Source organism: Dermacentor variabilis, chromosome 2 (genome assembly GCF_050947875.1).
Source record: "Dermacentor variabilis isolate Ectoservices chromosome 2, ASM5094787v1, whole genome shotgun sequence".
Classification (NCBI taxonomy): domain Eukaryota; kingdom Metazoa; phylum Arthropoda; class Arachnida; order Ixodida; family Ixodidae; genus Dermacentor; species Dermacentor variabilis.
In genome coordinates, this window is record NC_134569.1 from 141,212,166 (window position 1) to 141,236,566 (window position 24,401).

At 45.9% G+C, this 24,401-nt stretch overlaps 1 protein-coding gene and 1 non-coding gene across 2 annotated transcripts in view; one reads left to right on the forward strand and one right to left on the reverse strand.

Annotated features, from left to right (window-relative positions):
* LOC142572784 (calcitonin gene-related peptide type 1 receptor-like) overlaps positions 1-24,401 on the forward strand; it is a 195,486-nt gene that overhangs the window by 168,974 nt on the left and 2,111 nt on the right. The window contains exons 4-18 of the mRNA XM_075682138.1: positions 9,968-10,103; positions 11,453-11,563; positions 12,582-12,667; positions 13,271-13,433; positions 14,484-14,603; positions 15,047-15,153; positions 16,811-16,902; positions 17,917-18,043; positions 18,148-18,301; positions 18,735-18,801; positions 19,633-19,699; positions 20,991-21,076; positions 21,733-21,865; positions 22,178-22,219; positions 23,369-23,458. Of these exons, the coding sequence (XP_075538253.1) occupies positions 9,968-10,103; positions 11,453-11,563; positions 12,582-12,667; positions 13,271-13,433; positions 14,484-14,603; positions 15,047-15,153; positions 16,811-16,902; positions 17,917-18,043; positions 18,148-18,301; positions 18,735-18,801; positions 19,633-19,699; positions 20,991-21,076; positions 21,733-21,865; positions 22,178-22,219; positions 23,369-23,458 (1,581 nt within the window). The remainder of the gene's footprint in view (positions 1-9,967; positions 10,104-11,452; positions 11,564-12,581; positions 12,668-13,270; positions 13,434-14,483; positions 14,604-15,046; positions 15,154-16,810; positions 16,903-17,916; positions 18,044-18,147; positions 18,302-18,734; positions 18,802-19,632; positions 19,700-20,990; positions 21,077-21,732; positions 21,866-22,177; positions 22,220-23,368; positions 23,459-24,401) is intronic.
* Positions 15,762-15,836, reverse strand: TRNAS-GGA (transfer RNA serine (anticodon GGA)). Its single transcript has one exon. It is a non-coding gene; the product is annotated as a tRNA-Ser (tRNA).

Consider the following 24,401-nt stretch of genomic DNA (forward strand, 5'->3'; position numbering starts at 1 on the left):
ACAAACCAATGTCCTCTCCAAGCTTAAACGGCCGCATCAGGTCAGTCAGTTTGAACAATACGCGTTCTCCTGCACCGTGTGCCTGGCTTCCATTACGAGCGCGTTCCATCTCTACCTCGAGACGCTTCATTTCCAAAGCGTGTTCGCGCTCTTCTTTTTCTTTCTGCTCTTTAAGTTCGCGCTCCTGTCTCTCTTTTTGCTCTCTAAGTTCGCGCTCCTGTCTCTCTTTTTGCTCTTTAAGTTCGCGCTCATGTCTTTTTGCCCTCTCCTCAATGGTCTCAAGGCATTCCGACAGCTCGTCATCCTCAGCTTCTAACTCAAGAATAGCCTTTAGCAGTTCTGGTTTTCTGAGTTTGTCCGAGACCTCCAGACCCAACTCTCTTGCAAGCTCCAACAATTTCGGTTTGCGCAACGACTTCAAATCCATGGCTGCTCTGAATGCTGCTTTCTCTACTGCTTACTATTGTCTTGCCGCAAACTAACCCGGCAGCAACGACAACCACAATTACCAGCTCTGTTTCTGACACTAACAAAAGCCTGGCAAAGCTCAGAAGAAGAAAGTCCCGCACTCACCAAACCTCGCAGCCAAGAGTTCCGCGCAGTCGTTCCGCTGCAGGCAACCAGTCATCACACAGGGCTTGTTGCACTGCTCCCGGATCGTCGTTGAGCTGCTCAGCATACAGTCAACTGCATATCTTCGCTGCTGGCCTCCGTTGTCGCGATCTCACCGCTGGCAGACAGTTGTTGTAATCGCACCGCTGGCACGAGTTGTTGGGAACTCGGCGCTGACGCCCGTTGTTGCTCCTGGGTCGCAAGCTCCAAGGGTAGCGTTGGCCTGGCGGCCTGGGGTACAACTGGAAGCATCCGAAGGTGCCGGCAAAGCATGAGTCGACTGGTAACAACAAAACAACTTGTTTATTCTAACATCGCAAAGAGTTGGCGGTCAGGTCGACCGAAGTAGAGAGACGGGAGAGCACGTTACTCAACAGAAGAAATCGGAGCCTCTTTGGCGTCCGGGGGCAGCTGCTTTTATACTCTCGCAGTTGAGGGCAAGAAGGAACCCCTCTATAGACGAGCACGTGACTGTGCCGCTCGGGAACAATGGGATAAGGTGGCGCAGCCGTCGTGCCGGCGCCGTTCGGGCACAATGGGAAGAGAAGGTGGCTCATACGTCGTGTCGGCGCCGGTCAGACCCCTTCGCTTCACAGTTGGGGGGAGCTCCTCTCCCCGGCTGCCGCGCTTCGACAAGCGTGGGCACCAATATGCACATACACTCACACACGCACATGAAGACACGTGGCATTGGAACATGCCTGGCCGCGCTTGGCGGGGAGGCGTAGCGGCGGCGCCGAACGGGCGAAAATGTCTGCCGCTTTGAACGAAGCCCCGGCGTCCGTTGCATCCGCGCCGGCTTTACCGCGCGTCGTAGGCGAAACGTAACAGTAAGTAAGTAAGTAAGTAAGTAAGTAAGTAAGTAAGTAAGTAAATAAATAAATAAACAGCGCTTATAAACTCTAATTCCCCCACTGCTTTGGTGGTTCAAGGATTTGAGTGCTTGAGTTACTTCTCCGAAAGTATTGAAAAATTCTCTCCTTATGGAAACCACCGTATCTACATTGACAAATTAATCTTATTTAGTTACATGTAGGACAAGTATAGGTAAGAGGAGCACTAGCTTTCTTTACGCGATTGCCACAGCCAGAATAACTCGAACAACCTAGCACAAATTGTTCGGAGTGCACTAGCCGCGAGAAAGAAAGAAGCCCACACAGATTTCCTACTTTGCGTCCATCTCTATGACCCTCTACCTTTCTCCCTCCTACCCTCTCTCTGTTTTAATCCCATCTCCTCCACCCTGCTGGCGCTGAGCCGTGCTCCCGCAGGGGTTGCAGAAAATAGTGCTAGCCTCTTCCCCTTCCCCACAAGAACCACTTCTCTTACTGTCAGTTTGTTCATTCCATACAGCTGTCACGTGCGACGCGCACATTTGGGCACGAGCAGCACACTGACACTTGCAGTTCAATAGGCAGTTCCGTGAGAGAACCGCTCATTTGCGTCTCCTATTCGTTTTCTAAATGATCGGTGGTCATGTATTAAACGAGAAGAAAGGAAACCAAGGGGCCCGATCTTGGTTAGTGACAACCATATGAAGCCAACATATATCGAAGCCAAGGAAAGTATAGAGGAATGGATTGGTTGTTTCAAGTGACGTGTGGAAATGTCAGGCTGAAGAGAAACGAAAGTGCACGAAAAAAATCACCGCCCCTTCCAGTCCGTGAAAATGGTAGAACAGCGAAGATGTTATTTGCACTGAGTGTTACACCGCGCAAGTCAAACTTCGCAAGCAGTCTATATTGTGAATCTTACCCCTTTCCCCAGCACAGGGTAGCCAGCCGGTACTTCCACTGGCTAACCTCCCTGTCTTTCCTCCCCTTTGTCTCCTCCTCCTTTCGTTTCACCATTATTTCACCTCATTTTCGCTTTGGTGTGCTTCGCGTGATGAGCGTGCTTCACGAGCGCTGCCGTTTAAACTCGGCAGCTTGGCGCGCAGCTCTGGGTCGGCCCTACGACGACGAGCCCGTTCACGAGCCCACTCTCGCTGACGCTCGCGGTAGGCAGCTTCTTCCTCAGGAGTACGCACTACCCGTGGTCTTCCCATAGTTGTAGCTAGGCCCACTACTGGAGATGCGGGCGCTGCGATCGTTTTGACGATTGCTTGGATTGGTTTGACGATTGGCGTGCCTGCCGGCACTTCTTTCTGGGGAAAGAAGTGCCGGCAGGCACGCCCTCCTAGTATTGCGTTTCAATCGCTGGGCACTGTTCGTTGGCCCCTGTTGGATCTTCCTTGGACGAAGGTTCATCCCTAGCGCTGCCGCCACATGTTGGATCTGGAGGAAAATCCCAATTGCTGTCCCCCAGATGTTGGACCTTGCCGTTGGGTGCGGGAGTTGGCCGAGGTTGAGGAGGACGTCGGGATGAAAACTGGAGGTTCATTTACATTATTTACAGTGACAGTAGAAAGAAATTAACAGTCATAAAGTCATTACGGGCCGGCAGCGACTCGGACGCTGCGGCCCGTGGCAAGAAGTTCGAAAGAGATGGATGAAGGAATGCTCTCTTTGCTGCTCCCGGTCTCTGGCTTTTAAGCCCTTCGGTGTCTCGAAGTCACCTCACGTTCGGCCAATCGGCGAGCCCGCTCAGGTGGCGTCATTTTCGGCCAATGGTAGGCGCCCGTGCGATTGTGTCACACCCGGCGCACACGGTCTCTCCTTGGGCCCCAATTGTCCGAGGGCTTACTTCTCTCTGTGGTATTGCGTTCCCGGTCTGCAACTGCCTTCACAAAGGCGGATAGGGGGATTGCTGCCAGGGCTTCACAGTGCATTACAGCCGTCTTGCTTCGGGACCCACGTTACCTGGAACAGTGCCAGGCTCTCGCTACACTTTCTGGAAGAGTCAAGCAGTGAATAGTTCCACCTGCGGCGCACGAGGTGGGGGACGCCAACTCGTTTGCTCGTGCGGCGCCTCGGGAACGGGGTAATCTGCTTCTGCGTTCCTTACTTAGGTGTGGCGCGATTTGATGTAGTCTGGTCAACTCGAAGGAGGCTCAGGAAAAGGTCCCGTATCTAACACCGCACACCGCCACATTAACATTTCTTTCTTTCGCGGCACAGTGGAATCAATCGTCAATAAATTCGATGCCGATCTGGCTCGTTCGCCGAAAATGCACCGTATGACAACCGTATAAGATTCGCGTATAAGATAGCGTTCTCACAGGGGGAAAGAGCTCACAGTAACAACTTTCCCCGACAACGACGGCACAGGGTCCACATAAACAGCTTCGCTGTAAAGCAACTTGCCACCGGTGGGAGCCGAACCAACAACATCCGCATTAGGCGTGCGTTACACTACCAATTGTGCAATGGCGGCGACTGTTCACACATCGACATTCTTTGGGTATTCGCGCATGCGTTCAATAACTATGTCGGGGTGTGTTAGCAAGCGCCACCCAAAGCCGCGGCGGCAGATGTGAACGGTAACCATGTGAATTGTGAGTGGGCTAGATGAATTCTCAAGATTGAATTCTGAAGAAGCATCGCGATAGCACAACAGTTGAAGTCTTACCTCCACTCTGGACCCCATAGCGCTAGGGGCGGCATCCTTACGCTTGTTGTATACAAGTGCGAAAAGCTGAGAAATTCGTCTATAGCGCCTATCAACGAGGGAAAAGAAAAGGAGAAAATGGCCGTGACGCATCTGCCCGAATGGAATACTCCGAAGAACGACACATACTCACTGACGGATTGTGGCTCCTCACTACAGCCTTACGAAAAAACCAACAATCGCAAAAAAAAAGAGAAAAGAGAACTGAAGGACGTTGTTTCTATAGCACAGCAGGTATCAATGCATATCCGCGTGGGAGGCTGTTGATGGTTCGCGTAGGTTCTGCCAGCGGGGAGTTGCATTCGCCTTAGTATGGTGGCGATCTCTCTCTCTATCCATCTATCTCACTTACACCCTAAAGCGATTGTCGACACGATTCCATCGGCCATCTGTCCTTTGTTGTAGCTAGTAACTTTTTTTTGATCCTGCCGTATAGCAACGTGAGAAACGATGCCTCTACAAAACGCGGATTTTCGAGATTGAGTCTTCTTGTGAGGAAAATGCTGGCGCAGAGTTATTTCGAGGTATGTCTCTCTCACGTGGCGCAAGGTACCGAGATTCGCAATAAAAATGGTGGTGATGTTCAAAAGAAGCTGCTCGTAATGCACTCTCCACTCCTCCCTTTTATTTTTATTTTATTTATGGTTCAAGAAAAGCGACTTTCTATTCGATTGCACAGTCTCCCATCATTGTTCCGTTCTTGCAGTCTATTTGTTCATTGTACTGCGCCACTCTCCGTACGCGGAACTTTGTTCAGTGTACGGCGAGTTCCGTCCTTGTGTATTATGAAGTACACAGAAGGCCATTGGTTCAAATATATCGCATTCGACGTTCACCGTTCACATCCAGTTCGATTTCAGTGCGGTTGCAACGCGTTCGGTAAAATCAATGTCTCATACACGAGTTTCTTCTTCTTTCATTTCTTCGTTTCTTCTTCTACCTGAATGCAAACACACCAGCGTGGAGCCCGAGCTTGTGGGACATTTTATATATTTTGTGAATCGCAAATAAGTCGTTTTTCAAAGATGGCAGTATTTTCTGTGAGAACCTGCTACTGCTGCTTCTGAACTAAAGAAATGGGGTAAATAAAATCATTGAAATCTGTGCTTGTCTTATGTACGTGTCAAATTGTTCTCCCTGCTCGTGAAGTTTGCCATTGTAATAAAGGCAGACCAAAGGCCTTACCATTTAATAGATGTATATACAGATGTCATGATGCCGGCATTAGTCATATTTGCCAAATATTGGCTATGAGTTCCGCTTTTGATGGTCGTAAGACTGCGGAAATAGGGTAACGAGATAGACGCTTTTCGTGAAGGGCATTTGTGGTTCGCTCCCTGTATGTAATTGTGCAGCGCCTATAGGGGTTACATAATAAATGCGTCGCGCTGTACAAGTAGGTTTAACTCCTTCTTCCGTTTCTGTTTTATGCTTCGCTAATCTTCGACGCGTTGATGAATGTGGTTTCTCTGCGGACGCACGGAACTTGCAGTTGGCTGGCAAAATTTCACTGACTACGGTGCATGACACAGTGTATCAAATAATAGAAACAAATGACTTGCATCGACATAGCAATGCGCGCGCATTCACTTGAACCCCGATTGGCTGAATGTGTAAAAGCATTGAATTCCGCCACCCAAACATTCACGATACTGACTGTAAGTTGAATAACACCGACGTTTCAGCGTGCTTTCGATTGGAGGCTGCAAACCGAATGTTCGCGAGAAATAATTTAACTGTGCATGACGGCAGTGTTGAGCGTTAGCAAGAAACGTCACTTTTTATTGCGATAGCAATTGTATGAACACTCTAGCCGCATTTCTGCCGTCACCGTCACCGTGAGGTTCCGTATGAGCGAAAGCGTGTGAGGGTGAACCAGCGAACGCGGTTCAATCTCGCGTGGGCGACAGAGGAACGCCACCCAGATGCGTGCCCTTTCCTGTGGCGCGCGTGGCAGGGCAACACCACCTAGACGACTTCTAGGTGGTGTTGGGCAGGGGCGTCAAGCGAGGGAGGAGGGGCGTTCTACGGCAGCTGCTGGGGTGCCTCAATGTCCTCCTCGCCAACCACTCTCTACAGAGTGGAGACAACCGCGGCGTCTTCCACGGCGTTGGCCACGCGAATCGCGGACGCCGTACTAGATGCCTCTGGCGGACGCCTAGGGGCCCGTTGCCGGCGCTCTTGTGTCTTAAAAGCGATCTGCGACGTGGCCAAAGTGCGCCCCCGCGCGGGCCTCATCTTCAAAGCGATCTGCGATGTTTGCAGAGTGCGCGTAGTGCCGGTGACTTCTTATGCGCTGTGCTTTCGACGTTCCTTGCGCGTTGAAGTGACAGATGTACAGAGGTCAATTGGCTCGCGGCTGCTGCAGCGATCCCTAACTCCAGTGTTTTCACAGACAGTTTCCGCTGTCATCGAGCGAGATGTGTTCATGTTTACCTGTGAGCTCGTGACGCAATGCTGGTTAACTTTGTTGAAACATGCTGACGGGCTAGTTGGTTTGAATCCATGATAGAATGTGTAAGCGCGACTGTACAAGGACGTAGAAAGAAGCAGACACAAAAAGACAACGCTGCCTCCGTGTGTCTGTTTTTTTCTACGTCCTCATTGAGTCATGCTTACATATCGATCATTGTTAACTTAGTATGGGAATGTTTACAAGTTTATACGGCCGGCAAACTAATATCGTCGCTTCGTACAGCTGTCTCCTAATTTGCTATAGCAATCGGTGCTTCGCCGTTCAGGCGGAACCGCGACTTTTTTCCCTCTAAGAATGGCAATCCCTCCCATGTAAGAGAATTCTTCCCCTCACCACGCTGACGCGTAGCAAGCTAGAGACACGGTTTTTAATGCGACAGCGTTATGGAGGTCGTGTCGCAGAAAAGCCGGTGTCGTCGGTGTCGGCGGTGTTGGTCATGGGCGAAAAAATGGCGGAAGGTAATTCATAAATAAAAGCAACTTGCGAGATGGGCTGGGCGGGAATCGAACCAGGGTCTCCGGAGTGTGAGTCGGTGACGCTACCACTCAGCCATGAGTTCGAAGCTTCAAAGCGGGACAAAAGCGCCTCTAGTGAATGCGGTGTTGCCTTAGAAACGTGCCGTAGAAAGTTATACTGCGGTGTATATCGGTAATTATGAGCATGCAAATTACAGAAGTCGCAGTTAAACGCGCAGCGAAGTACGTTTCCGCTACATTTCTTCTGCGCTTTGCGCACACGCAGAGCCATCTTGCGGCGAACACAGAAGACCCCTCCTCTCAATGTACGGCGCTGCCCCGACAGCTGGCGCGCCTCTCGCCCGCTTCTGCCCTTCGTCTCGTTTGAGTACATTGGGGCCGTGCGGGGACCGGTGCGAGGATGCCCCAATATCCTTGCGTTTAATAAGTTTTCTCGCTCTCTCCCCTTCCAACTTCCAGCGTGCGTCACTCGACCCCTCTTGTTTAGGCGACGCGGCTCCTCTTTCCGCTCACACCGCGATTCCTATGTGCAGCGTCCGATGCGGGACTCCTCTGACGTGATCGCTGCGCCGTAGTGCGTCTGGTGGGAAAGCGTCCGCCGCGATGTGTGCAGTGCTGCTGGCGAGGAGTCATGCGTCTGCGTGGTGCTCCCAAGCGAGATAGAGGACGATCCCATCGAGGCGTCAGCCCCATGATCGCGTCCGCCTTCAAGGCGCGTCGCGGCCCGGCTGTCCGTGCCTATCACGACGTTTGGCTCGCGTAGATCGTTTCTCCCTAAGAGACGCCGAGTTCTTTGGTTCGTTCCGCTTGCTCAGGCACACGTTTCGTCTTTGTGTGACTCAAGAGCATGCCGAGCGAATGAGTGGGCGGTGCGAACGGGGTGCGATAGCGCTATCGCGTTCCACTCTTGAAGGCGAAGCTTAAGCGTCCTCCAAGTTTTTCTCTCTTCATCTCTCTTCATTCAAGTATTCTCCCTCCTCCTGACTCTATCCGTAGTCACCACAACACGCAAGCCTGTAGCTCAGTAGCTCGTCTTATGATGCACATGGACTCGGTTAATGTCAACCGCATCAATAGAAGTGTTCGCAGTCCGTGTACAATGGTAATGTGCATTCCGTAACTGACTACGAATGGACTAAACAAAAGAGCTCGTGGCGATGCGAAATGTGTAATCGTGCTCAGCAGCTTACAAATGCAAGCTACTTCGTCACCTGGCACAATGGCTTAGAATCTGTAGCGTCCTGCTGCTGTGAGAAGGTGGGAGAATAAGAACTTATTCTGCTTGGGCACGAAGGCTGCGGTCCTATGGCAAAGAACTCGAAAACGACCATTTGCAAGATTTTAGTGCTGTCGAGATCGGAAGGCGACAAAAAAAAATGATGTAGCCTTGCACTATAAACTTTGTACCCTCTACTCGCATGTAGGGTAGCTTAAGAAGCAAAGTAGAGTAAACCTACCAGCCTTTCATTTCTCGATTCTTCTTGCCGACATTCTAGATAATGCTGAAAAAAAAGGATCTATCCTTGCTGTGCAGGCATGCACTGCAAAAGCACAAGTTTCTTATTGGTACCCGCCGCGGAAGGTCAAATGAAATGCCATTTATAGCTTTGAGAATTTGTGCATAAATATACGTGAGCAAACGCTAGTATGAGGCTAGAACATCATGGTGTAAAGGCTGTACTGAGATTATAGGTTGCATGTGCATCCCCGCGATTAAGTGTCACATCGCATCAAACAGCAATTGGTTTTCTCTGTTTTTATTTATTTTTATTAGTAATCAGCACTTCTTCACTAATTTTGATTGCTCATAGCGCCTTCGCTCTAATAAGTGAAATTTATTGCCAGGACGCGCGTGCTTCCAACCTCTTCATCTTATCCAATAGCTAAATATAGGGTGTCCCACGTAAGTTGGGCCAAACCTCAACTATATGCAAATGCCACGTAGCTGGACAGAAACAAAGTCAAGGTAATGCTGTTTGCCGTCGCTTGGAGACACTCAGATTATTGTTTTCCTTTCCGCCTAATTACATAATTAGCCCTAACTAATTAATGAACCTCTTGAGTAATATAATTAAATAAAAAGTGTCAACGAGAAAATTGTAGAGCAACGTGAGAAAGTCCCGATACAGCTTTCTGTAGCTCAATACGTGCTACGTGAAATTATTTTTCCAAGCATGAGAGAACCCCGTGAATCCACGCAAAATTGCCGCGCGGCTGGCCTTTCGAGACGCTTTGCGTGTATCTGTAGGCGGAGATGCTGTGGTGAGTATAGGGGTGCTGCATCGTGTTTCTCCAAAATTCGTCGACAAAGTCTGCCGTGCGTCTCTTGTCGGGGTGAGCCGTTAAGTCTTGACAAATCACCGAAGCTTAGCTCAGACCCACTTCGACCTGCTGCGGGATTTTTATGTGTTTAAAGCAAATGGTAGGAAGAGAATCTGGCCTCTGCGGGATAAACGAGCGGAGGAAAAAAGCGTAGGTGTAAGGCCTTTGTCGTGCCGTCGTGGTTGTACTGTCGTCTTTACGTTGTGGTCATGCCATCTTGGCCATGTTGCCGTCGTTGTGGCTCCGTCATCGTCTCCATCACCGTCATTCCATCGTGGCCACACCGTCATCAGCGCACCGTCGTCTTCTAAACGCTGCTATGCCTACCAAACCGCATCTGCGATAAACAACGATAGTTATAGCGATAATTTGTACGTACCGTCATCATCAGGTATTGGTATCGACGTTAAGATATATACTTCATAAGCACTGCTAGCGTGTCTGATTCCGGCGATGAGCGTAAGCTATTCGCTTGCTTTCACAATTATATTCCCTGGTTTCCGCGACAATTTCTTTCTCTGGTCTAACACAGATACTGACCGCCTGCTTGCTGCCCTGGTGTTGCCTCAGTGTACAAGGCTCTCGCACCGAGCGGGTGTTCGCCCAGCTGAAGGCATTGCGCGAGTGTGAGCAGCGGGCGTTCTTCGACGCTGGAGACAACGATACCGGTGAGCGAGGCTTTTCTGCTAGAGGTGTGTTCCGAGCTCAACAGCCGCTCTGATGAGGTGATCTTGATGAGGCTGTGCAAATGAAGCTCTGATGAGGTCACATGTGAGCGTTAAATGCAAACGCAGTTTTTGTCAGCAGTTTCGGAGCCGCTATGCAAGTTGCAGCCCTTGTCGGCGGACGCCGTTGCGGGATTCGTATTGCAGCACGCTCGGCGTTGTAGAGTACGGGATACTGGGGTATATTGTGCCTCCCAATATTTTTCGCCTCGGATGTAAGCAATGCTGAGCAAGTACGCCAGTACACAAGTCAACCGAGAGGTCAGGTCTCACAAGCATTAGCTTCAAAAATTTTGACTGGAAGCGGACAAATATCCCGAGCTAAGTTTCCCGCCAGGTTAACTCTTTTCAATAAATGTGACCCAGTCACATCGCAAGATCATTGAAGTAAAGCTTTGACGATACGTATTTTGATGTGCTTTATTATTCAATTGATTTGTATTTGGTTCAATTCGACAGCGAGCAGCTTCCACAGCCAATAGGGCTTAATTGAGAATCTAATAACTTATGCGCAGTATATCATACGTCACAGGCAGCAATAAATTGCTAAAGCATGGATGTGAAGAAGAAAAGGTCTGCCAAGTAGCAGACATAATCCGTCTCAGAAGAACAAAACAAGATGTAGTGTTTACATAAATAGGTGCATTAAGAAGCAAATATTAAATCAGTAGTAAGTGTATGAGACAGCATTCAACACACAGTATGGACAAGTGGCATTTTATTGTGATGCTTAACTTGATGAAACTATTGAAAAGTTCCACATGAACGTAAAGTGTGTTGCTCTTGCAATGGACCGGTGCCTCGTGTATGTCGGTAACTTTTTGTTTTTTTTAAAGAAGGACCACGGATTTAACGCGTAAATATGTGTAAATTATTTTTTTCGAAACGTGATGACTCTCGCAATTACTGAGTCTGATTTACTAAAGATCAGAAAACAACTGCATCCTTGCAAACATCTGCAAAATAAGCTAAGGAAAGAGCATACACTCAATGAAATCAGGCAAACCTACCGCAGTTCTGCAACTTTTGCACTACTGAAGCATGCACGCGACGCAAAGTGACCAATGTGGCGAGAAAAGACAAAAATGCGGTGCTAGAAAGTGCGCACGCGATCTGCGCTTTTGAAATCTCCAAGGAAAACATGAAAGGCAGTAAACTCCGAAGGATGTATTTGGTTTCCTTGCTGTGCACTGTGGTTTCCTATCAAGGAAGCAGCTTCGCTCAATATAACTGGTACGAATTTCGACGGCAAAACTAGTGTTTTTTCTTTTTTTACTTTGCCGCGTACACAGCTGGATGTGACTGGAGGTTCGACGGTTGGCAGTGCTGGCCACCGACACCGCGTGGAGTCACGGCTAGGGCACCATGTCCTACGCTCCTGCCTGGCAACGTGAATACCTCGGGTAAGCGCCGTCGCTCATTTTCGGCCATCTGACTTAAGCTTAGCTGGATGGACGAGTGATATGTAGCGGCACACTTTGCCGGCTGCCTACTTGCACCGGCACTAATGTTTTACTTATTTGTATGCCACTACCCTAAATTTTCGAAATGAGTCAATCCCAACCTGCTCAGTTCACTCTTCTTGTCCGCTATGTATGTAAGGTTGCTAAGATAGGTGCATTAATAAACAAAAAAAGGGAAACAAAGGCTGTGACGGTTACCTCTTAGCAAGCTGCGCGTTTGAAACCACAAAGGCTTGCCACGCTGGAGCAAAAAAAAAAAAAAAAAGAACACGTGCGGCGTGTCGGAGGTGGCAGAAACCATCGTGCGGCAACATTTTCCTGTCGGGGAGTGAATGGTTCTCGGAGAAATTTCTTTCGGCACGCCGCTCACTGGCCGATCGGCGAGACTAACGAGTACCGGTCGATTTGTTCCCGCCGGCACTGTACCATAGATACTACCACCGTCTCCCAACACTTACCGATCGCAGCTAAAGTGATGCCAGCTGAACGCGAATCTATCCCGTGCTTGCTGCGGTGGCAAAGACGCCAATGAGCGTGCGCACATGCTAGAACATTTTGCCGCGAGTGCCACTAGTATCGTGATTCCTTAAGAACACCATTCTGTGCTCTGTATATAAGTGCTGTAGTAATGATATCAGCTAATCGCGGTCTCTTCCAGTGGAGATTGATCTAATGGAGTCACCAAAGGAATTTCTCATACCGTAAATATTACTTCGCATTTTACACAGCTGACGGCCGCACGTAATAGTCTGTACGGGTGCGGGTGCATAACTAAGTGAATAACGTAGTCGCACGCCAAGTTATACCGTTCGTATGCTGAAAACTAACTCGTAAGTTAAAACATTAATTACTGGCGTGATGGCAGAACGCATCAAGGACGCATTCAATACTTTCTTTTACCCGCAAAACATACTGCCTTTATTAATTTTGTTTCTTGTTTGTTGCATTGTCCACGCAGCTACGGCGTCATACCACTGTCTCATGAGGGGCTCCTGGCAAGATGAGATGGGTAACTACAGTACCTGTACAACATCACCGTACTTCGTAAGTTTCCTTTCCGGTGCACTGGCTTCGCCAACTATACTGTTAATCGCTACGTCTTACGATTACTGTAAAGGCTTTAACATTATTTGTGCGATGCTAAGACTCAAACTCACAAAGATTTTGTGAGAAAGCAAGAATAGTTTTTGCTCGGCGGTGCCTTTTCGCAAATCGCGACATACCAGAGCAGATTCTTGGAATCGCTGCGGTGTGCGAACCACCTGGTGATTTTCACACCTCGGCCCATCTACACAAATATATTCCTAAGCTAAGACTGTTCATAAGAGCGGGCACCTATCAATCGGGAACTTTCACATACTAATATAGCGAAGGCGACCGGCCAATAGCAAACAACAGGTACGAACGAAAAGCTTTGCGAATTCCTGTTGTTTCTGTTCCTCAAACTCAAGATTTGCCTCTCAAAAAAGAGTGACGCAATACGTCCAGACGCGAGGGTTACTCCAATGTATCAGAATTATTTAGGGGCATATTTCAAATTGTAAATTGGTGCGTGTTGTTGGTTTCACAGAACGGTGGCTGTTACGATCTGAAATGATTTCAATTGGTTGCCACTCTTGCCGCATTATGCTTATAATCTCCAACCAGGACCCCGAATTGAAGCTTCTGCTTGACATTGCCGAGGAGATAGGGGAGTACGTTCCCTGGGAGCAGAGCTCTCCGAGAGGGGAGAACTGGATGTGGCAAGAGAAGATCGACCACTTCAAGCACTGCCTTGAGCACGTACTCCTGAAGCCATTTCCTGAACTTGGTGCGTACTCAAGACCCCTTCTCACGTTTAGCGTTCACTTCCAGAGCAGCGAGATAAAGATTGTTAATAACTTAATTTAGAAAGAAACGCTTGTGGTTAATAACACGATTTCTTCCCTCGAGCTCAATAACAGGGATGAGTGAATGTTATTTTAAGGTCAAATTGAAGTGCATAATTGTCTGTTTAGCAAAAATACAATAGGTCTAATTATCCTTTTAACCAATCCCTTCTGGGCGCACATGTTGGATTCGCGAATTGAGGCCCATTAGTTCTCAATGCAACTTCACTTGGAATAAGTTTTGAGAGTAGAAACTCTTCATAAGCTTGCCATGTTTTATCAGCTCATTAAAATGTCCTAATAATGAAACTATTTTATCAACCAGCTCGGGTGCCCGATTTATACAACCAATCAAAGGAATCGAACGAACAATGAAGTCGATGAAGTAATATGTGTTGTTTAGTAGCGCAAGGGCCACGTATGGCCAGAGAGCACCCACAAAGAAGTCAAGGAAGGCATAGGTTAAAGCTGTTACTAATTAAAATGTAGAAGTAATGTGAATGAGGGCTAAATTACCAGCAAAGGTTAAACACTCCCACGGCTAAATTTAATTTACGCAAACAGATTCTCAAGAAAATCGGCGGCAGGACAGTCATCGCCGCGACTCAATTAGTGAAGAAACACAGGTGCTATGCGTTGGTTGTGGGATGACATTTCACCGACAGGAAGTTATCTTTTGTTGAGTCTAGAATTCCGATAAAAAAATTACTTTTCCTAGACTTTCCGGCTCCATATACGTTGGCATCGTATGGCTAAGGCTGTATATTTGCCAGTAGTTTCGATGACAAAGAGAGCTCCACATTCTGAATTGTTTCCGTAATATATTTCAAGATCTATTTTGTTAACGCTGCACTGATATCTTTTCTTCGAACACTAATGAACACACACACGCAAGCTCGCTGAAGTCACGTGTGCGTAATTTCAATAAGTGCCGAAATTATGGAAGAAAACTGCATGACGGTAAAGCGTTCTTTTTTTTTTTTTCTGGCTAGGGACAAACGAGTCTCTGTGTCCCCGAACTTGGGATGGCTGGAACTGCTGGGACGACACGCCACCTGGGCAGACGGTGTTCGCGCCGTGCCCTCAATTTGTGGCCGGCTTTTTGTCGACTAGTGAGTGAATTTTATAAGAACAGCTCTCGACACACAGTTGCTACTTTGACAGAATAAAAAGAGAAGAAAAGAAACAAGGGAAAGAAATCTCGAGCAATGATCGAATGGAAGTAGTTTGACCCGCACAGTGATCAGGACGTGCATTCACAAAAAGGCTCTTACGCCACAATTGTTTGTGAGAAGAAATTCCAGCTAATTCTGATGCTGGGGATATCGTTAACGAAGCTGGCAAAAAAGTACTTATGAAAGAACATGTTTTGGGGGGAATTGACGCCAGGTTCTCTGATTAAGTGACGTCAGAGTTTTAGTAGAAAACAAAACAGTAAGAGCTATAAAGCAAAATTAGGAGAAATCCGCATGTCGATGCTGACACCAAGCACGTGAAGTTGGTTTAAGCTAAATCATTAAAGCAGCAGCTGTTGTTATTTTTCTGGCTCACGCAGGACAAGCACATAAATTATGCACGTCAAACGGCACGTGGTTCCGGCACCCCGTAACTGGTCACATCTGGTCCAACTACACCGCCTGCGTAGACACTCACGACCTTCAGGTTGGTGCTTTCAAACTTGTCCCTCAAGCTTGAGACGGTTTCTAACGGCTCTTGGTGCATTGTTTATCTGTCAGCCCATTTATCTTCCGGTTCATTGTATATGTGCGTTCTTGCATCAAATTGTCAAAAATAATATAATAAATCTAATAAATTATATATACAATACATTCATTCGTCTATAATTACATGCCCCCTTGAGTCGCGTCAATGCACGCTTAGCCTGTGTGAACTGCTTACGTGTTCTCATATCGTAAGTTGACATACGGCCTATCTCTGCTGTATCGCATAAACTTATCTACGCCTGTAAAGTCCCCGTGCGCAACTCTTCGGTACTTTTGGTCCACCAGTAATCTAAACTTCGCTTGCTTATCTGGATCGCTGGCCAGTTAACGCTCCCATCAGCTTGGCACTCCACCGCTTCTGGAAGCTGGACGTTCGGTACACGGTTTACGCTGGGTGGATTTCTTGGCATGCCACAAGAATGCGCTGACTTGTCTCTAGGTTTCTGAATAAAGGGAAAATCAGACATCCACCCGTTCGTAGCTATTGCTACAACGGAAACCCATATGGGTTCCTCGAAAGAAAAGCCTCATAGTTGAAGAAAAATTCGTCCTGGTCCGGGACTCGAACCCGGGACCACCGCCTTTCCGGGGCAGCCGCTCTACCATCTGAGCTAACCAGGCGGCTAGCAGATGGCAGGGCGAAGTCGAATTTGTCGACAACGCGAAGCAAAGGCAAGAGTTTGACGTAGTAGTTCTGCGGAAACCCGCAAAGTGGAGAGAACTTCTCTCCACCTTGCGGGTTTCCGCAGAACTACTACGTCAAACTCTAGGTTTCTGTAGCAAATGATAGACGGCGCTACACACGCTCAGTCAACTCGCAATTGTAAATCTAGGAGTAAATAGATGTCTCTCGCCTTTTGAAGAGCTCAGTGGCAGGTATTAGTCAGCAATCCCTTGATTGGCCGCGGAGCACCCTCGGCGAAAATAACACATAAAGGAGTAGCTGCAAGCGAAATACGGAGGAACATTAGTGCCACGTACCGTTAAGTTACTTGCGAAATAACTAAGCGATTGGAGTTCACCAACTATTATTGTGCCTATCCCGGTGCCACAATAAGGGGAAAAGGAAAAGTGGTTCAAACAGGAGCGAGGAACACAAAACAAGAAGGCGAAGTGTAGGAAAGACCTCTTCACGTCTTGAATGCAACTTCTGGCCGTTCGATATCACAGTCCTGGCACAGAGCGGTGCAGTGAACGAAACGAGAAAAAAAAATATTATGAGAGCGGGCGCGATCTTGTACACGACGGCACAAGGCACTACGATCGCGACAGGCCGCATGTTTTGCAATGTGTCTCGGAATTCACCCGTTCCTCGTGCCTTTGTTCATGGCAATATTCAAACCTGAAGCTATAGCGCCGGTCGTAAGCCATGAGTATGTGCATGTGCCACGAGCATGTGCTTGGCATGGTGTGGTCAGACTCGGCGACATTTTTTAAGGGGAAAAATGACACACAGTGAGAAATTTACTCTCTCACTTTATCAAGGGGACGTGTGCTGGTTTTTTCAAATTTTTTTTATTGAAGCAGCGCCAGTATGAAGGCTCGGCTCCCTAACCAGCCACATTGCTTGAGGCACCTTTTCCTTTTTTTTGCAGTTCCGAAACTTGGTCAATTCCCTGTACGTCACGGGATACTCCATATCTCTGGTCGCTCTACTCTTGTCACTCTTCATTTTTTGTTACTTTAGGTGAGTTTTATCTCTGGCTTTTTAACATTCATGTCAGCGCGTCCAGCATGCATTTATAACTTCGGGATAGCTAACGTGACTTTTCTGTGACAGGAACATTTAGTGCTTATTTTCGAATGTGTGCATACAGTGCATGCGCGCGTTCGAAGATTCACGGTTTTGTTCGGAAACCATGCTTCTAATTTTGTCAGATAGTGCGACCTCAATTTTATGCTAGTACTCTGCAGTAGTGAAATGTGCGCAGTAAGAACTCACAAAGAACGGCAATTTTGCATGGAATCGCCCTAGATTGACAAGTACTGTAGTGGTGCTTAAGGAAGCTGTCAAAATATGTTATCTTAGCTAAGATACGTTCTAGTTGCGCGATATTTACATAGCATTTCAAGGTTTTACGAAGTGTTATATTGCTTACTTGAATAGACGGCGTCATATGCCATAAAGAAGAGTAACATTGCTTTTCCTGTTTCAAATAGCTCGCGCGCATTCAGTAGGCGCTGCACGGAAATACATAATTCGACGCCTGTGTCGCTACATTTGGAGGACAAGTGAACTATATAATGTTAACCTTCCCAGAAATGCTAACTAATTAGCGTTTTACCTATAGACAGAGACCTTAGAAACTACTGCCGTGGCGATAGTGGTTTTCTAGAGAGTTTGAGACAGAATCTACATATTCGCCATGGTGGGCTTTGGTATAAGTGGGCCAACCGATTATGAGGGCATTTATTGCATTTACAACTGCAAGTGCAAGACGAATAATATTTAGTCATGCATTCTTGAGCGAAAATATAGTGTTTCTGTAAATAAACTGGGATATCAAGATATCCCGTCAGATCAGAAAGGAACATGAAGGAAGACGAAGACAGACAGTGATAGTGCAATATTTATTGAGGTTTTTGGTAAATTTGTTCTGGCTTGTGTTCGTCTTGACCCTTCATTAAGGACTCCTGTAAATAATGCCGCCAGTTTTCGGGTTTTCAATATTCAAACATTATCTCCATCTCCACCATGCAGATCTCTTCGATGTAGGAGGATCACTATTCACAAGAATTTGTTCACTTCGTTCATCATCAATAATCTATGTTGGATTCTGTGGTACATCCACGTCATCGCGCAGCCACATGTGATAGAAGAGAGTCCGGTAAGTTGAGACTAATGCAAAATGCACCTGAAGCAAAACTAAGCGTAGAAAATTTCGAGGAAGAGCATTAAGGTTGAAGTGTTTGTCCCTTTCTTTTCTCTCAGAGCTGGTGCCAGGCTCTGCACGTCGTGACGCAGTACTTCCTTTTGTGCAATTACCTCTGGATGTTCTGCGAGGGTCTTTACTTGCACACGCTACTTGTTATGGCGTTCATCGCCGAGGACAAGATTCTCAAGTGGTTCCTGCTCATCGGATGGGGTTAGTATTACGCGAACCGTATGTTTCATTCGAAAGTTTCCGGCACGAACCTGCAGCCCTAACAAACTAGATATGAACAGTTTTCGTTTGAGCTCTACTGTGAATTCATTGACCAAAATTTACTTCATAATAAAATTCGTGCCTCCGAAAACAGTGTGTCCCAGAATACATGATTGGCTGGTGTGGCACTCTTCCCTTTCTGAAGGAACACGTGTTTTATGTTCCTATAACAACGAAGACTTCTGTTAACCGCAGGACTGAAACATCACTCTTCATTACCCTAAGCAGTCTCGGGCAGTATCTTCCGCCAACAGACTTTGTTACCACAGTAATTTCTTTAGATTCCTGTCCGCAAGGTTGGATAAGACATTTCAATGTCGCAGAAGCTGCCAGTAATTAGTATAATGAGACACGGCTTGCTTACATTTTCCAGGTTTTCCTTTGCTTCCAACCATAGGTTATGCTGTAATGCGTGGCTTAGATCCTGAGGCATCAAGAATGTGAGTCCTAACCTTCCCTTTCCATTGTCGGTTTGTCTCGTATGCTTATCGCGTAGCTGTCCGCATGTTGTAGATGTGGCAGATAGTAACCACTTTATCTACTGCGTCTCGACACACCATTATTAAGGGTTGATGCACAACTGAAACGTAGAACTCGCTCTTCAACAGTAACCATGTGACTAAGACTCTGGAACTTAAAAGGGCCTATTGTTCGTTTTGAGTTGATGCTGGCGTTGCGCATGAAAAACAGGCTCACACGTGAAGCAAAGTAGATGTATTTTATTCTGGCATCGCCTGTAGGGCCTAACCGTCTATTAACGAATATATTTGGTTCTGATAGTAATGCAGCTCATGCGAAAATATATTATTAGGAGCAGACGCATACCGCGGAAAGATGAAATTTAATCCTGTTTCAATGTGCCTATGCCAAATAGCGCACAATGCAGCAGGTGTCAACAGGTATCTGTGGAAACAATTTACGATGTGCAGCGAGACATTTATCAAACAATCGACATTTCTTTCAATACTTGTAAGCCGCGTTTCAAAAATCAGAACATAATACCTTTTTAAAAGGCAGCAAGAACAGTGATTTATACAGCCCTTTTGTGGTTATTTAAATGATTCATGGTGTTTAATATCCGAAATGAACACAGTGGCTTTGATAGACGCCATACTTAAGGTTTGCGAATTATTATGTACTATATGACTGTTTCATTAACGTGCATCTAAATATCCGTGAATGAGCTTCATTATTTTATTGCATTCTGTGCTTCGTCGGAATGCTGCCTTTATTACTGTAACCATTAAACATTCCTTTGTGTATCTTCACAGGTGCTGGGTCGAGCATGACGTCTGGTACACTTATATCCTGAGCGTTCCTGTATGCTTCTCGATACTGGTAAATATTCTTCTTCTCAATGTCAGCACTCGGTTAACTTTCTTTAATTACCTGTGAATTTCAGAGTATGAAACAAAACACGAGCTGAAAACTATGTTGCTCAAGTTGTTCGATTCACATTAATGCTCTCTAGCACCAGAATAAAATTTAGGTTCGGTAATAAAAGAAAATATTGGCGATTTATCTTTCGTCACATAGTGAAGTCGATTTACGATGAATTGTTAAGCGACGAGCTTTTGAGCTCTGTTGGGACAGTTGCTTTATATGTAGGTCTATAGGTATGTTGTTTAGAATTAGATATCTTGTTTCCGTATGGTTGAAACGCCGTTTGGGTCACGCGTTAATTCAGACGCATCTCACTTACGGCCTGCTGATGCGGGGAACTTCAAGTAAAAGAAATTCGTATTCAAATTACTTGTCTACAAAATCAAGCAGTTCACTGCATCGAAAACCTCGGACGCCGCGATCGGACAACCCTGACTTTTTTTCCGGAAGCACGGTCTTTCGAAGGTTATCCATTTGTATGACCTTTAGCTCGATAAATAAATACGGGCTGATATACAGAAAGATTGTTCATTTTTCATGCAAAGTACGTTCAAGTATCACTTCATTCAATTTCAGGCATAATCATTCTAGTGCTTTTTTAATGGGACCGAGCTAGGGTACAAAACAACTAACATACCTAATTCCAAGCTTCATAAATGCACATGAGAAGACGATTACCAACGAGCACAATTTCAGATCATTCAATGGCTTTAAAGTGGTATGAAAACATTTATTTTTTTTTTCTCGTTGAGATTTTTTCTACCGAGTAGTTCGGTTATTTCTCATCTGTATGTTTGTATGACTTAATATATCCATTTATTGTTAGATCACACTGTTTGATTACTTGTTTTTGGCGTCTATATTTCTTACACAAGCTACAATGATGGACTTTCACTGTCTTGTTTTTCACTGCCCAGAAAAATGTATCGCGATGTACATGTATACCACATGTAAGGCTTCTAACGTGTGGTATTAAATTATGAGCAATGTTCGGGTGACAGGGCCTACGTCAGGCAGATTAGTCTCTGCTTTAAACTTGCCATCCAAGACTTTCAGTGCGCGTAAAGCAATGCTAAACAAATAATTTAAAAAATTACATTCACAAGAGCATATTTCGTCGCTGATATACAAAAACTTAAACTAAAGAAAAAATAAACAAATCAACATTGTACAGTTCATTGTCTAAAATTCAGCACTTGGCCGGTGTGCTCACACTCGGCTTCTATGCCCTTGTTTGTTTCTGCAGCTGAGCTTCGCATTTCTCGTCAACATCGTAAGGGTTCTTGTCACGAAGCTTCGGGCTGTCAATTCCCCTGACAACGAGAGCACAAGGTGAGCTAGAACTCTTCCTCGTCATACACTGGTTGCATGGGACTCAAGCGTGGCCCACGCTGCAATAATGGACGTGTGGACTATACGATGAAAATAGAGTTCCACGATGTCGATTGCAATGAAGGGCGTATCACATGTATGTAGGAGTAATCTAATACGTGGGTCACGCGCGATCGACTAAGTTACAATTGAATCTTGATAAAACAACAAGAAAATATCAAATGTTGCTACAGTCACCACGGAAGGGAACAGGTAGACGTGTTAAAACATTAGCGCATGCTACCACGATAATAAAACTATAAAGTATTGTTGCTTGACAATATATTTGTTCACTCATTTTATTTCTCTTCAGAAACTATGTATACAAACCCCAAAACATTGGTGTATCTTGTAGCCATGGCAGTCAGTTACAAGGACATTTTGATAATATAGTAGCCTTTTCATTTGATATGAGTCCACAAACCGAAGCATTGCCCTGAAGACGGGCACGGCATTTATCATAACACTACAGAACTTAAGCAACAAGGGCCATCCAAAGCGCACTGTAATCGGAAGGCAGAATAACTACGCTGTGATGCACTTTCACATAGTCGATAGAAAGTAGCCAGTTCTTTGATAGCTTGCATACTTAATTCGGACCCTGTATTACATTTCAGGAAAGCCGTGCGGGCTACCGTGATATTGCTTCCTCTCCTGGGCTTGCACTACGTGGTGACTCCCTTCAGGCCCGACAAGGGATCCATCTTTCTTGCATATGAGATAATCTCAGCGCTGGTCACTTCATTACAGGTGAGAAGATCCGTGCATTGCTTCAAAGCACAACAAATTTGACGCCCGTAAGGCACGTGAAAAGGGAGCCATATTGGGTGTTTCATCAGGTCTATAAGGTCGACTTCTTACTGTTATTTCAACTACGGACATATTTAGTGCTATAACGACCGAGCATTTATACAGCTTTACGTTATAGAGGTTAGAACGAACGTTTTCGTGAACGCTTGAAATGAACAGCACAGCAATCTTTCTGCTTCCAGCACGCTATAATTCCGAATTTATGTAGGAGTATAAACACGTGATTTCTTCATCATTTGTGTTTTTTTGCAGGGTCTTTGTGTTGCTCTCCTGTTCTGCTTCTTCAATGGAGAGGTGAGCAGAAAAATCATGGCTGTCAAAAGACTCGAGGAGTTTTTTGTTCAACTGACCGTACACTCTTATACGGCATATGCGTGGTAATTGAATCGAAATTTTCAGGAACGCCGTCTTTTGGGCGAATAAGCTTCATGAATATTTGTGCCGCCAAAGTAGCTGTCGTTCTTGGCCGGTTCAAGGTCTTTATTAGGTTGTCATTAGAATGGAGCGCTATACAACTTCAACCCAGCTGAGTCGATGCAAGTGCTAAAGTTTCACGTACTACCCCGATAGATTGAAGTTCAGGAGGGCAAAACACCATTCACGTGCACAAACACACAAGCACGTAAATGTACGTAACATTAAATGAACAAAATGTAAAATGAATAACGCTATATCGCAGCGACAATAAACGAAGTGTTTTCCACCTCCTGTAACCCTGCCACCAGCAGTGCGCATCGTTCAGCTATTCGCATTATCGAAAAAAAAAGCAGCTGCTGGTGGATTGAAAACATAGGCAACAATTTTTTTCACAGAAAAATAAATAAATAAATAAATAAACAAACAAACAAATAAATAAATAAATAAATAAAATCTGCGTCCGGGTACCAACAATTTGTACCATAGCCAAATGCACCGCAAAGCTCAGTGACACAGTGATGCAGCCATAATGATTTCTTTAAATTTTGAGAATCAAGTTCAATACCTTTGTATGAAGTATATAATATCTACTAACAAAAAATAAAACTAGCTTTATTGTGCAGAAAGGAGTTCACATATGCATGTGCTGCTAGAAAGTACTTGTTAGTGGGCAGACAAATCTGGCTAAGTAGACCACATCGTAAACGTATGAGTATGGGAAGCCTGACATATTCAAGAATTCGCAACAATATAACCTCACATCGAGGTTATATTGCAGCGAACTTTTAGTTGTAGTCCTACAATTACAATTTTTTTTATTTTCATGACCATTTTAGCGACGTTATTCAAGTGTTCTGCCATAGCCTTTTTTTGTTCTTGTTGCCTCGTGGCCCTCAGAGATCCAGTTTGAGATGTCTTACTTCAAGAAGCGGAGCGCATATTTTCCGATTCAATTTTCGCCCATTTTGCCCACATGCTTCTATTCTATAATCACCCGCTGTTGTCTTTTTTTTTTTCCTGTCGCAGGTTCTAGGCGTCCTTCGGAAGACACTCTCGCAGACACCGTGTTTCAGAAATGACAGCCGACGGATGTCTTACGCAAATACCAGCATCAGCGTAAGTCGCTTTAGGAAGCCCCCGCAAAAGTATAAATGCGTGACCGTAATTTAGGCAATCCCGCTGCGTGCCCTGCGTGCTAGCATTGATACTCTTGCGTCTCACGTGCTTCCCCATGGCGGCCATCTTGTGCAGTGAGACAGCGAGCATGGCACTTTTGAAACGCGGTCGCGTCCCCCTGCATGCACACTTACACGCACTTTGTACGCTGTACCACGACACGTGGCTTCCCCGATGGAATAGCGAAAACCCCGTGGCTGTATTTTGTAGCCGCGCCTCACTTATAACTGTGTAATAAGTGTCTTGTGCTCTGTACATATACTGAATTAAGATATTGCAGTCTATGGTCTCTTGTTGCCCTGTCTTAGCGTTGAGCCAAGTGATACGCAGAAGATTCGGCACACAGGGTATATTGTCGCGCGCAATATTTTTTTTTCTCTCTCCTGCGCCAGCGATAGTTTGTAAGTCCACGAGTAATATTAGTTTCGCCTCGTACTTTTTCATCCATTAGGATTGGAAGCTCCTCCGTTCATTACATGACATCATGCGCACAAGATGTGTCTGGAATTCTGTGTAGACACATTGATTCTGTCCCCAATCATCATCTGCTTGTAAAATATTCCTCATCTCGCACTAGATTTTTTTTCGTTTGTTCGTTTAGTCCTGTGTGTGTGTGTGTTATTTTTTTGCAATCTGGTTGGGTATTTAGCTCTGATATCGTGGGCAGGAGCCAGGTTTGCACCATAATCCATTATTAAATCACAACTTAACAGTGCACTGTGGTTTTGTGTTGTGTCTTAAAAAGTGCACGTCAAGTTATTTTGCTATGTTTAGTATTTATTTCGACACCATCATTGCCAGCTCTAACGCCGCTTCTAATGCCAGCGCTGGCGCCAGCTCCTCACGAAGACATGCAAGTTTGATTGCGGACTCACACGAGATA